Source organism: Aspergillus saccharolyticus (assembly GCF_003184585.1).
Source record: "Aspergillus saccharolyticus JOP 1030-1 unplaced genomic scaffold BP01scaffold_1, whole genome shotgun sequence".
In the NCBI taxonomy this organism is placed as follows: Eukaryota; Fungi; Ascomycota; class Eurotiomycetes; order Eurotiales; family Aspergillaceae; genus Aspergillus; species Aspergillus saccharolyticus.
This window is the reverse complement of record NW_020290611.1, coordinates 1,098,991-1,111,292: the sequence shown is the minus strand read 5'-3', so window position 1 is coordinate 1,111,292 and position 12,302 is coordinate 1,098,991. Positions and strand designations below refer to the sequence as shown.

At 52.6% G+C, this 12,302-nt stretch overlaps 4 protein-coding genes across 4 annotated transcripts; 2 read left to right on the top strand and 2 right to left on the bottom strand.

Annotated features, from left to right (window-relative positions):
* Positions 1 to 233: 233 nt before the first annotated feature.
* On the bottom strand, positions 234 to 3,980 carry BP01DRAFT_361941 (cytochrome c1; the record flags this gene model as incomplete). The annotated part of the gene is made up of 14 exons (XM_025576201.1): positions 234 to 499; positions 572 to 969; positions 1,079 to 1,141; positions 1,264 to 1,412; positions 1,524 to 1,572; positions 2,006 to 2,223; positions 2,290 to 2,586; positions 2,647 to 2,998; positions 3,045 to 3,141; positions 3,200 to 3,255; positions 3,309 to 3,541; positions 3,594 to 3,695; positions 3,744 to 3,790; positions 3,860 to 3,980. The coding sequence occupies 14 exons, from the start codon at positions 3,978 to 3,980 to the stop codon at positions 234 to 236; spliced, it is 2,448 nt and encodes an 815-aa protein (XP_025435906.1).
* A 228-nt stretch (positions 3,981 to 4,208) lies between these two features.
* Positions 4,209 to 7,551, top strand: BP01DRAFT_310082 (exocyst complex component Sec10 family protein). The gene is made up of 3 exons (XM_025572403.1): positions 4,209 to 4,822; positions 4,905 to 7,176; positions 7,234 to 7,551. Exons 1-3 carry the CDS (start codon positions 4,708 to 4,710, stop codon positions 7,502 to 7,504), a joined length of 2,658 nt encoding a protein of 885 aa, XP_025435905.1. The 5' UTR covers positions 4,209 to 4,707; the 3' UTR covers positions 7,505 to 7,551.
* Positions 7,552 to 7,665: 114 nt separating this feature from the next.
* On the top strand, positions 7,666 to 9,197 carry BP01DRAFT_331515 (putative extracellular SCP domain protein Pry1; the record flags this gene model as incomplete). Its single annotated transcript, XM_025573053.1, has 2 exons — positions 7,666 to 8,314; positions 8,583 to 9,197. Exons 1-2 carry the CDS (start codon positions 7,970 to 7,972, stop codon positions 9,195 to 9,197), a joined length of 960 nt encoding a protein of 319 aa, XP_025435904.1. The 5' UTR covers positions 7,666 to 7,969.
* Positions 9,198 to 9,272: 75 nt separating this feature from the next.
* EifCb (translation initiation factor eIF3 core subunit b) lies at positions 9,273 to 12,205 on the bottom strand. Its single transcript, XM_025573942.1, has 4 exons — positions 12,021 to 12,205; positions 11,746 to 11,938; positions 10,157 to 11,690; positions 9,273 to 10,082 (listed from the first exon to the last, which is right to left on the bottom strand). The coding sequence occupies exons 1-4, from the start codon at positions 12,091 to 12,093 to the stop codon at positions 9,654 to 9,656; spliced, it is 2,229 nt and encodes a 742-aa protein (XP_025435903.1). The 5' UTR covers positions 12,094 to 12,205; the 3' UTR covers positions 9,273 to 9,653.
* Positions 12,206 to 12,302: the final 97 nt, after the last annotated feature.

The following is a 12,302-nucleotide window of genomic DNA, read 5'->3' as shown; positions in this document are numbered from 1 at the left end:
CGAATGCGTGCAGCAAACACTGTTCGCAGGAGGAAAAAACAAGAAACAGAAGGAAAAAACATGAGCGACTCTACTTGTATACAGCAGTGTATGTCAAAAAGATTTCCATCAGTCGCTTATTTGAATATGTTTTTTTTCCCTTTCTCTCTCCTTTTGTTGATTTCCCTCTGCGACTTGGTGTTTATGAGAAACATTCATTCATGGAAGTCGTCCGCTGCCAACCCAGGCTCTTTTCAGCGCCGGGAGACGGGGGGGCTGTACACGATCTTTCTCGTCTTGATCGGAGACCACTTGTAACGCTTGACCCAGACGCTCAGGGCGAAGAGACCGGTGAGAAGGGTGATAGCCTTGACACCCATCTTCTTGCGGTCGTCCATCTCGGGCTCGGCGGCCCAGTTGAGGAACTCAACAACATCCTTGGCCATCTGGGAGGTGGTGGCAGGGGTACCGTCCTCGTACTCAACGACACCGTCGAAGAGAACACGACCCATGGCAATACCTAAGAATAGCGGTCAGATTCAGAGCCTTCCTGAAAGATGAGATTGACGTGGACTGCAGGCTGCACACATACCGGTACCGGGGAAGTAGGGGTTGAAGTTCATGCCCTCGGCGAGCTGGACACCAGCTGGGGGCTCATCGGGGTAACCGGTCAACAAACTGAAGATGTAGTTGCAGCCACCGTGACGGCCCTTGACGATCAAGCTGAGATCCGGGGGCAGAGCACCACCATTGGCAGCACGGGCGGCCTCCTCGTTGGGGTAAGGGGCGGGAATGTAGTCGGACAGCTTTCCGGGGCGCTTCTCAATCTCACCCTGGTCGTTGGGCTCGGTGTCGTACTCGTACTCTTCGGCCATGGCCTTCATCTCATCGACGGTGTGGAGGACACCGACGAAAGAGCGCCAGGGCACGCGGGTCAGGGAGTGGCAGCTGGCGCAGACTTCACGGTAGACCTGGAAACCACGGCGGAGACTGGAAGTAGACAGAAAATAACATATGAGTATAATGCCGAGGTTTGGTGGGCGCCGATGAGGTATGGAAGTGGCCTCTAATATCCGGCAAACGAGAAAAGGTTACTCACGCGGCGTGATCAAATGTCTTGTTCCACTTGGCGTGCTCCCAAGGGTATGCGGTAGCGTGCAGACTGCATTTCGATACTGTTAGCTTTGTGGTGGTGTGATGGCCGGAATGGAACGACCCATCGATCCGGGGTTACGGAGCTGGTCGTTTGATGGCCAATTCTGATTTACGTTAGATGGCACTCACCCCTCCTCAGCAGGCGTCATGGCGTGAGCCTCTTGGCCATAGAGATAGGCAGCCGAACCGATAGCGACGGCGGTGGCGGCGGAGGCCGTGAGTGTGAGGTTGAAGGGGGAGCTGGCGGATTCGGAACCGGCGGCAGAGGAAGACGCACGCTGGTCAGCAAGTTAGTAAAACGGTCTTGCTGAAGCCTTGATGGTCGATTGCACATCGATTGACTCCATAGTATGGGGTCAATTGGCGTGCAAGTCGGGGGAGTAGCGTACCGAGGAGGTCTTGCTCAAGGTCTGACGTGCGACACCCCGGAAGGGCACGCTGCGCAAAACAGTACGGCCCAGCATACTGACAATATGTAATACCCTCCGAAGCGATGGGTAATTAGGACGGCACAATAGCCACAAGAAGAGGTGGGGAGGGAGGAGAGGGGAGGGGGGGGAGGGGGACAAGGCTGGAGTCGCAGTGGGAGAATGTGCTTTTGGAGGTTCAATTGAAGTCGAGGTTGGTCGAACGGGTCAAGTTTCTCTTGGGCTTGGAATTGCCTAAACCCTCCCGCTGATTGGCCGGTGGCCGGGCTGCTAACTGGCTTCGGTGAAAACCGCGACTTTTCGGAACAACCAATTTTCGACGGAGGCCGGGCTTCGACTGCTTGGGCAATGCACGGTATAGGTTACTGTACTCTCTGACATTGCTCCTTGTTGGACTTCTACAGTGACAACAGAGGTTCGACTTCATGTCCATCTCCTCTCACCCCTCCATTGCTTGATCCAGCACCCTCAATGGCTCTGGTTTCTCTCTTCCCTCACAGAATGGCTTGCAATCCGCGGCCTCTAATTGGTTAGTCAGCCTTTCCGCCGCAATCCCCTTCCGCAGCGCATGAATCGCCCTCCGGATATCGCTTCTCCCTCCCTCGCCATACATCACCAGCGACAATATCGGTAATCGACGGATTGTTCGGCCACTCAAGCCCTATACGCATTCATACCAAAGGTCCCGGATTAGCATATGGTCCACAAAGCTCGAAAACTCACTGACCAGGCTCTCCGACACTGCCTCCGCCAGCTGCGTCGGGACGGCTTCTGGAAACATCGGGTAATTGACAATCATCTCATCATATGTTGGTATCATGAGTCGCTCGGCGGGCTCTTCCACATATGACAGTGCTGCTTGTAGGTCATCTGGGTTGATCATTTTGACGTCAAACGTGCCGCCTTCAATGATGTGACTACGGCTCATCTCCTCCAGACAATCCTTGTAGATGCGATAAATTGACCGGCTGGATAAATTCGGTACATATTGCTTGAGATCGATTCGATCGAGGAATGCCGGGTCCTACTCAGACAGACGAAGTCTTAACTGCCGCTTCAGCTTCGCATATACTTGATTTCTTACCAATGCGGAAAACAAGTTGCTCGTGCAGAGCACAACTACATTCGGATGGGCTTTGACTTTGTCGAGACCTGTCAACAGGGCGTTCACCGCTCGAATAGCATCGAATGGTTCATTGCTGTTCAACGCTCGGTCTCTGCGGGCAGCTAGTGTCTCGATTTCATCGATGAAGACGCAGACGAGGGTTTCATCCTCCGCTTCGAGCAGCAGATCTATGCGCTCGAACATTTGATCCACCAACTTGGCTCCCTCGCTGAAGAACTTACTTCCCAGCGCATGTGCATTGATTTCAATTAGCTTGCTCTGGGGGTAGTCTTTCCCCAAACGTATAGCAAGTTTCTGAGCCAGGCCGCGACTGGGACAATTAGTGTTCAGCGTAACGATCTTGTGCTTGTACGCACCAGAGGCTCGTTTTCCCTGTCCCAGGCGGCCCCCATAAAAGAACCAGCTTGTTCCAGTCGATGGTCCACTTGTCGAGCTTGCAAGCAGAGAATGAGACTAGGCATCTGTCATTAGCACCTCGCCTGCGCAAATGCCTCTGATGTAGAATACGTACGCATTCTGCTTATAGCAGTAAGAATTGTCGACTGGATAGGCTCGTCGAAATGCAACCTGCCATTCACAGGTCAGATCAGCACGGGAGTATGTGGATGAAGTTCCCGTACGATTCCCAAAGCCCGTTTAGATCTGAGCTTGGCAGTGCCATGACCCTTGCCCTCGCTATGTCCGTGCCATGTTCGGTGAGGCCGTCACCTGTCTGAGCGAGCTGCGGATCTTCAGGTCCAGACTGCGTATGGAGTTGGTAAGCCTGGACATCTATTTTCACCTGGTGCAACTGGTACGCTCCAGATTCCACGGTGCCCCCCGTGCACTCGCAGACGAGCACGGAATCTAGAGCCTGGGCATGCGGATTATTCAACCCATCTAACCAGCCGTTAATATATTCGTACGGAGCCGTTCGCTGCGGGTGACTTGCCGAATGAGACAATCTCCTGTCCGAGCGATAGGATCACAAAGTTATCCGTAAGCCATTTCGTAAGCTCGTCTCGGATCTACCCTATGGTTAGATCAGTTGGTCTTCAGATCTCTTGGTTACCTACTAAGTCGGTGCGGATGATGATGCCGTCATTGTTGGTCTTAACGCGAGCTTGATATGGAGAATCGGTTGGAGTTCCATCGGACGTGAGACGCAGTAGTAGAGCCAATCTAGCTCAACCTCGTGTGCAGTTGGCGAAGCGTGTAGCAGTCTCCATTGAAGAATGAGCATGTCGCTTAGTGAAAGGAAGGACAAATGACGGAAAGAGCAGGTTGCTCACGATGCCGGGGGCCTGGGGCATCTATTGCTATCATACTACTCAATTTGTGTTACTACTTGTCTCCGGTACCTCCTAAAGTACTTCGAGCCACAGGCGCGTAATGAGCCTGCGAGACTACCATCATAACACAGGAAAGTTCAAACGGCCACCATTGTACTATCTACATACTGCCGATGCATAAATATTACTAGTATCCTGCGTCCTTCCGTGCAGTGTGGAACCACCAAAATCCACAACTTAATCGTTCGAATGTCTTCGACCGTCCATCATACTGTCTTGACGTCTCTATATTACAGAACCAACATATTTCATGAACTGCCTTGCATTTTCTCAGACATCTCTTTTGTTGTTGGTTGATGAAACCATGATTGAACCCAGCGGCCTGGTCCGGAAAGGAAAATCTTCCGGGTGATCCATCCATTGCGGTTCGTCGCTTGACACCTACTGTGGAGAGTGACAACAGGCGCTCACGGACTCATCTTCTGATGCTTTTTGGATATCCTCCCAGATGAATGCATATATACAGATGATCTACCAACATTATGATCCCAGGCTACCGTGAATCCGAGCCCAGCCCAACCTTGACCTGAAATTGGGGCCGCCCCGCGAACTAGTAGCTTCTCAGGTGGGCGCAGCGCCGCAGTGCCCACCGAGACCCTGACCGACTTGCCCGGCTGGACTCCAACTGCGCAAGAGCTCGCCGAACCCAATCTATATTCTTCTAGATGCTACTACACACTCAAGCAAAATGCAGAACGCCAGAAATGGAGCAGCAATTAAACAGAAGCCGCGCAGAGACGTGCTGGCTTCACTCAGAATGGCCTCCATGGAGGATGTGGTTTCTAGAGCGGCCCTTCCAGCAGGTATGTCCCACAAGCTGCAGCCTTAGCTAGAAGATTTGGATATCCTTACTTGATATTTGTATACTGACTGATGGGAATCCAGAGATCATGTCGTCCATCCTCGACTATCTCTCCCCAGTGGATCTGATCCGAGTCGCTCGATCGTCGAAACTCCTGCGCGAAATGGCATACGATGATACCAGATGGGTGCAGAAGCTGAAACAGATTGGGTGCTGGGATGAATTGGAGGCTCGCAAACATGTGGAAGACACCTTTGGTACTATCGCCGACATGAAAAGTGTTGAGCACAAAGAGGCGGCGGACTTGCAGGAAGCAATTGATGCGACTCGGAAACCTGACCCCACGTTGAACTCGCTCGCGGATGGCTTCGACCAGATAGAACTGTCTACCCCTGCCGTCACCAATATTAGGGATGATTCTGAGGATGACCCGGTCTTGGGCGTGTTGAAACAGGTCAAGTCGATGCGCGGAGAAGCGCGCCAAGAGTATGGAAAGATACATGCGGCGCTGGCACCATACTACAACAGTATTATTACCTCGGGGGCCTCCTCTGACTGTCTGCTCTTCCGAGACTATAGCGATCCGCGACAACAGGCACAAATACTTTCCCAATTACAAGCGTTCGCCAACAGTGACACGACAGACGGCTGGCACGAACGAACCCAACAATTGCAGTCGGCTGTGTCGGTCTTCGAGACAAATGCGGTTAAAGAGTTTCGACACGGCTACGAGACCGAGGACATAGATGGTAGGATGCGACAGTACGCTCAAGTGCTATACACGCTGAACGGCGGTAGCGCAGCGGTCGAGCTCTTCATCCATCACAACCATCTGGTGACGCGAAGAGCGGATTTTGGAAATGTAGCCGACTGCATCGATACTCTTACAGGAAGTGTGAAGCTGGAGCATACACAAGCTTTTTTCACCCGGATGAGTGTCGCTTACAATGAAGAAGTGTCAATCATAAACCGTGCCTTTCCCCAGCAGCTTGACGTCGGCACACCATTCATCGAAAAGGTTGGACAAGATGTGCTATTTCCATACCTAACAGCCATATTTGACGAACTGCATCGCACGAACATCGAATCCTACCTCACCGCAGTATCAGGAACTTTTGCGCAATGTCTCAATCTGTCGGATACACTGCTACCTATTCAAAACTCACCTGATACATTTGAAGTGTTATTGCAGCACGTCATCACAAAAACATTTGAACCTCATTTGGATCTGTACTATGCGGAGGAATTAGACCATTTTCGGAAAAAGTCCGAAGCAGTGGTAGAGGAATGGGACCGGCAGCTTTCCGAGCAGGCTGCGTCGACCGAGCTGTTTCTCATGTCCAACGTCAACAGACAGGCGGACAAGAGGGATTTTCTGACTTCGTTCAAGAAAGTCATCATGGCCCCTGTCAACATCCTCCCCAGCTTCTCAGGAAGCAAGGCAACCGAATCAAAACCAACGCCGGAACCCTCGCCTGATGATGCCTCATCTTTGAAGAGCCCCAATCGATTCTCCACAATCGGCTCACCCGGCACGCCTCCGGTAATGGAAGCACCAACCACAGAACTTGCAGCGAAGGCTGCAGTGATGAAGTCCAAGTTAGAAGGTATCCGGTCTCTCTTCAGTATTGAAATTGCCCTGAGTCTTGTGCATGCCGCGAAATCCAGCTTAGAACGAGCTGCGCAATTTGCCAGTGTAGGCGGTGAATATGGGAGCGCAGCCAAACAACAGTGCGAGGCCATCTTTGTAGCTCTCGTGCGCATTCTGGGCCACCGCCATTTAATCGGAGGGTTCGATAAGGCTGTCAGTCATCTATCAAATTATCGACCCCGCGAACAAGGAGAGCGGGACCAATCTGGGGTCGAGCCGTTGGTGACATTTCTCGAGTTGGTCAATGTCGGTGATCTTATCTTGCAAATGATTGACGTTTTCTACGAGCAAGAACTGGTTGGTGCCAAATTGACCGACCGGAACGACTTTCTTGATCCGGCCGTGAAGGAGAAGAAGAAGTTCGAGCAGAATCTTGACGAGCGAGTTGCTGCCGGACTGAACAAGGGTATTGATGTTCTGATGGAAGAAGTGGATTATATTCTCGCGACGCGACAGCTAGCGACGGATTTCAATCCCAGTATTTCCACGGACCCGTATCGAAAGACGATGGATGTGAGCGTCACTGAGGCGGCGGCTGCCGTGGTTGATGTGGTTTCTTCACACACCCAAATGCTCGTCGGCAGTACGGACAAGAGCATGCTGGATGTCTTTAACCAAGAAGTCGGACTGCGCCTCTTTGCCGCCTTATGCAAGCATCTCAAGCGACAGCGGATCAGCATCGAGGGGTCGTTGAAGCTTATCAGGTAAGCGTTCTCCCCTATTTCACATTACATGATTGAGTCCCCGCTGACAGCCTCTAGCGACATGACCCACTATGCTAAATTCATTCAAACTTTCAAGAACAACGATCTCATGATCTACTTCAAGGCCCTCCGAGAGCTGTCGCAGATATACCTGATTGACTCGTCGGATGCCAAGGAGCTCGCGACCATCATCGCTGATGCGGATCGGTTCTACGGGATCTGGCGGGTGGAGGAAGTGTACGAATTCGCCGAGCGACGAGCAGATTGGTTGCAGGTCAAACGGGATGTGGAACGTGCCATGTACGGCATTGGATGCAGTGTTATGTGAACCATGAATAGACCATGTATATAGAGAGCGTTATGAAACTATTGTCGATACGTATTTTGGGGGGCCCTGGGGTAGCATCCGGGCCGGACCGAAGGGTCGATCATCTTTCTAGATCCTACACTTAAGTCATAGACCCTTTTCTTTGGGAGACGCCGTTGCATCATCCACGCATAATGGATCGGAAATACCCTGGCAGATAACCCTTCAGGGAGTGTTTCGGGGTGTCTCTCGCGTCTGGGGGATGGACGTCTCTGTTTGAGAAGATTGGAGAAACCAATCAATTGTCGGATTGACATCTCGACCTGCATCCTTCTGGTCAGCCTGTCTCTCCCTCCTCACCAGGGCGTTTGCTCCGATGCTGCCATCATCTATTCTCGCAGCAAAATAGATGACCTAGAGAAAGCGAGCACCATGACCGTTTGGGCCGCAGAGCAATAAGAACAACAACAATAATTGTCCTCCAAGATGAACAACAACCGCCAGACCACATTCCGATGGCCATATCTCTACCATCTGCTCCTCGTCCTCCTCCATCTTACAATCCTAAGCGCCGCCTCTACCTCCCAGCAGCAACAGCAAAAGCAACAACAACAAACCACCATCATCATCGTAACCGTTACAGCCACCACCGCCCCGACACCGACCATTCCGCACCCGCCCTCCTATACCTCTCCCGACGTCTTTGAAAACACCATCCTCAACGTGACAAACACCTACCGTCAAGCCCACAACGCCAGCAATTTGGTCTGGAACAAGACGCTTAGCGAATATGCGAAGAAATGGGCTGCTGGGTGTAGATGGATGCATTCGGTGAGTTACTTTGCACATTCAAAGAAGAGCAAAAGCGCTGCATTTACTGTTCCTCAAGCGTCACAATTCCCGTCCCTCAAGCGTCACACTTCCTGTCCCCTTAAGCCTCACAGTTCCTGTCCCCCCCAAGCAATACACATAATCCTTGACTCATCTCAAACAATACACACACTACCCCTCACTGTCCCCCCTCCCAAACAACACACCCTTCCTGCTGCCCCCCTCCTCCCCGGCAACCAAAACACAAACCCTACTAAAAAAAAAAAAGCACGGCCCCTACGGCGAAAACCTCGCCTTCGGCTACCCTAACGTCACCGCCGCCGTCGCCGCCTGGGGCGACGAAGGCCTGAAATACAACTTCCGCGAGCCGACGGGGTTCACCGAGGAGACGGGCCACTTTACGCAGTTGGTGTGGCGGGCTACGATGGAGGTGGGGTGCGCGGCGGTGGATTGTGGGTATCATGAGAATAACAACGATAATGTGAATGAAGGGAAGGGGAGTGCTGCGGGCTCTGGCACTAACAATAAACAGGATGGGGAAAGTGCGAATGGCAATGGGAATGGCAACAGTGTGCAGCGGCCGCAGGGCTGGTACGTGGTGTGTGAGTATGCGCCGCCGGGGAATGTGGTCGGCGGCAATGACAAGCTGGGCGATAAGGCGTTCTTCCGCATTAATGTGCAGGCGACGAGTACGTATGCGGGGCCGTGGCAGACAGGCGACGGGAATGGGAATGGGAATGGGGGTAGTAAGACTTCGGTGGCGTCGAGTACCTCGGGGGCTGCTGGTGGGGGCTTCTGGATGTCGTGGGATTGTGGTTGGTCTCTGATGTTGCTGTTGTTGTTCGGGGGGTGGTGGCTGTCGATGATTGTTGAATATTGTTGATTTGTTCTGTATTGTCGACTGTCACTGGTTCCTCTGTATGATCTTTGCATGTTTGGAAAGCATTAATCTTAATCATCTGGCAATAACTGCTATGGTTTCATCATTGTCTGTCATCTCTCATGCTACCGAATGTCACGCATATCATTTAAACTCCCACACGCTTGGAGGGTAAGTAAAATATGCAATACAGATCTATTCACTTTTTCGTTTTCCTTTTGCTGGTTCCAGGCAAACAAGTCTGCGCCCGCTGTTTTGCAGTTGGAACCAAGCCAAAGGCGGATCATGGAAGGAAGCTCACAGGAAGAAGTGTGAATACTTCAGAAGGGAGGGGGGCGAGAGAGGGGGAAAAAAGAGGAGGATATCGACAGACAAGATGCAAGAAGAGAGCAAAGAGAAAAAAAAAAGGAAATGGGATGGAAATGGAACACATTAAATACGGGAAAAAGAGAACCCCAATCAACCAATGATCTCCTCGCTCTCCTCGATGATTTCCTCGACAATCTCCTCGACGACGGTATCGCCCTGTTCGTCGGAGACCGCAGAAGCATCCTTGGCCAGCTTGGGAGTGTCGGCCTCCTCGGGGAGACCATATGCCTCTTTCTCCTCCGCCAAGAGCTCCTTCTCCCGACGCATCCAAGCAACCCACTCGTTGAGAACGCGCTTGCGCGTCTCGACCACAGCGGTGTTGGCAATGTCGACGGCGTATTTGTCCTCCTCGTCGAATTCCTTGGAGTATTCGCGCAGGTTCTTGCGCACCTGCTTCTGCTCCTCCTTGCTGAGAAGAGTCGGGGGACGAGGGCGCCAGACGAACTGCTTGAACTTTTCGGTAGGGTTTTCGGAGAGGGTCTGACCGGCGAAGGTGTGGAGGTTCCAGCCGTTTTCCATCTAAAAAAAGAATGTCATTAATTGTGTCTTCAAATTACTGGGATAGCAAAATCAGTTTGCCTAGATGAACGTACCGAGTGAGTCCAGACACTGGCACTGGTGACAACGTAACGACCAGTGGGATCCCAATCGATATCCGTGACACCGTAGTGTTCGACCGTCTTCATCAGCTGGAGGTTGGCGGCCAGATCCTTCTCGGCTTCAGGCTTCTCACCCTCAAAGTCCATGTCCCAGAAGTCGATGTCGAAGCTAGACTGGGAGTGAACTGTGGCAACAACAACGAAGCGACCCTTGGGCGACCAGTAGATAGCATTGCTCGTCTTTTTCTCAATGGTGCGAACAAGCTTGAAGTTACCGGCCGAAACACCCTTCTTCTCAGGGGCGAAGAAAGAAACCGCCGTCTTCGGGGGAGCGGCGGCACCGCTGGCAGCCTCACCGTTCGTGATGAGGACAAAACGTCCTCCATTCGGCTCCCAAGCGAAATTGATCACAGTATCTTTGAGACTGTCAACAACCTCCACCGGAACACCCTTCTCACGCACGCGGAAAATCTCCAGGTTGGTGGCCATCGACTTCTTGGACTTAGAGTGACGATCGACCTTAACACAAACGTAGGTACCCTGTGATTGCCAGTGCAGCTTGACATCGGACACGTTGAACAAGTTACGAGTACGAACGATCTCCTTCGAAGGAACGCTCATGAGGGCGACACGAGCAGGGTTGCTGCCGATTTCGGGAGTCCAGAAGCAAAGCAGCTGTTCGTATTGCTTCACACCTTCGCGGTTAACCGTGGCAGGGGACCATTCGAAGTCCATCACACCATCGATCTTGACGGAGGTCTTGCCCAGCAAGTTCATCCGGGGAAGTTCGTAGATAGAGATCGACTGGGATTGCTGCATTCTCGCAACGTACTTCTCATCGGCAGACCACTTGAAAGCGGGCCACTGAACCTTCTTCTTGGGCTGGGCGTCACCCTCAGCACCGGGGCCGGCAGCGAGGTCGTTGGAAACGAACGAACGCAGGGGCTTTCCGGAAACGATATCCCAGATGATGATGTTCTTTCCTTCCTCTTCGTAGGTCAAAAGCGGGTGACCCTCCTCGACCTGAATGGGGCGCGCGGACCATGTGGTAAGGTAGTTCTCGCCGGGCGAGAATTCAACCAGCTGCACAAATGGGTGAGGGAACTGCTTCTGCTTCGAGAAAGCCGGGCCACCCCAGAGCTGAATACCCTGGGGATGGACAGAGGCGAGGTAGGTACCCTTAGGGGACCACTGGACGAACAGCTGCGTCCAGTGGGCGCGGTCGACGACATTCTCGGGCGGGTGATTCTTGTTGTTCCAGAAGACGCCGACCTTGTCACCGCGGTAGAGGGCGAACTGATCACGGGCGTTGGGGTCGGCGAGCCACGAGCGGAGGTGCTCCTTCTCCTTGAAAGGTTCGATAGCGGGGGGCTTGTATTCCTCGTCAACACGTCCTTCCCGACCGTAGCGATCAATATCCATGAGCTTGTTGACAGCGAGGGTGTGCTTCTTGTCGAGGGGGACACCGTGCAGGGCCTTCACGGCAGCGACGGCTTGTTCGGGGGTTTCATATTCAACGAAGGCGAAACTGCGAGCCAGAGTTAATTTTCCACGCGTCTTCGGTCCGGGTTTCCAGGACATACCCTTCGGACATGTTCTTGTCGTTGATGGGCATGAAAACAGCATCTTCGGAGGTGTTGCCGGCGGTGGTGAGCTTCCTCAACAGGAACTTAATGAGCTTTTGTCTGCTCTCCTCGGGCACGATCGGAAGCCCATCAATAACGACAAATGTATCCAAACCCTCATCAAGTTTCACTTCGAACTGCTCCTTGAGGTCTGCGAGACCCAAACCGATCGCGGTCAGTGACGAGGGGCACGGGGGGTGAACAGGACAAAGAACGCGAGTGGTCGCACTCACCGGAGAAGTCAATCTCCTCCTCCTCCTCTTCGTGGAGGTCCTGCTCGGAGAGGGTGTCAAAACTGGGCGCCATATTTGCACTCGCAGCGGACGGTGATAAAGAGGGGGGAGGGGGGTAAGGGTGGAGAGCGTTGATACGGAGGATGAAAGATCCTGTTCTGGATTTTCTGCTGGTCGACCCCGTTTTGGCTGATTTTAGGGCAAAAAGAGCAAATCCCAAACCGCAAGCGCTTCTGTGTGCGAAGCAGCTGAGTCAGCTTCAAGACATAGTCACATGATTAT

Bases quoted from the DNA above. Each gene is read 5' to 3' on its own strand.
- BP01DRAFT_310082 (XM_025572403.1), top strand. From the start codon at position 4,708: ATGCAGAACGCCAGAAATGGAGCAGCAATTAAACAGAAGCCGCGCAGA. The intron at 4,823-4,904 runs GTATGTCCCACA...ATGGGAATCCAG, and splicing joins TAGAGCGGCCCTTCCAGCAG to AGATCATGTCGTCCATCCTC. The intron at 7,177-7,233 runs GTAAGCGTTCTC...GACAGCCTCTAG, and splicing joins GGGTCGTTGAAGCTTATCAG to CGACATGACCCACTATGCTA.
- EifCb (XM_025573942.1), bottom strand. From the start codon at position 12,093: ATGGCGCCCAGTTTTGACACCCTCTCCGAGCAGGACCTCCACGAAGAG. The intron at 11,939-12,020 runs GTGAGTGCGACC...TGGGTCTCGCAG, and splicing joins GGAGGAGATTGACTTCTCCG to ACCTCAAGGAGCAGTTCGAA. The intron at 11,691-11,745 runs GTATGTCCTGGA...TCTGGCTCGCAG, and splicing joins GACAAGAACATGTCCGAAGG to TTTCGCCTTCGTTGAATATG.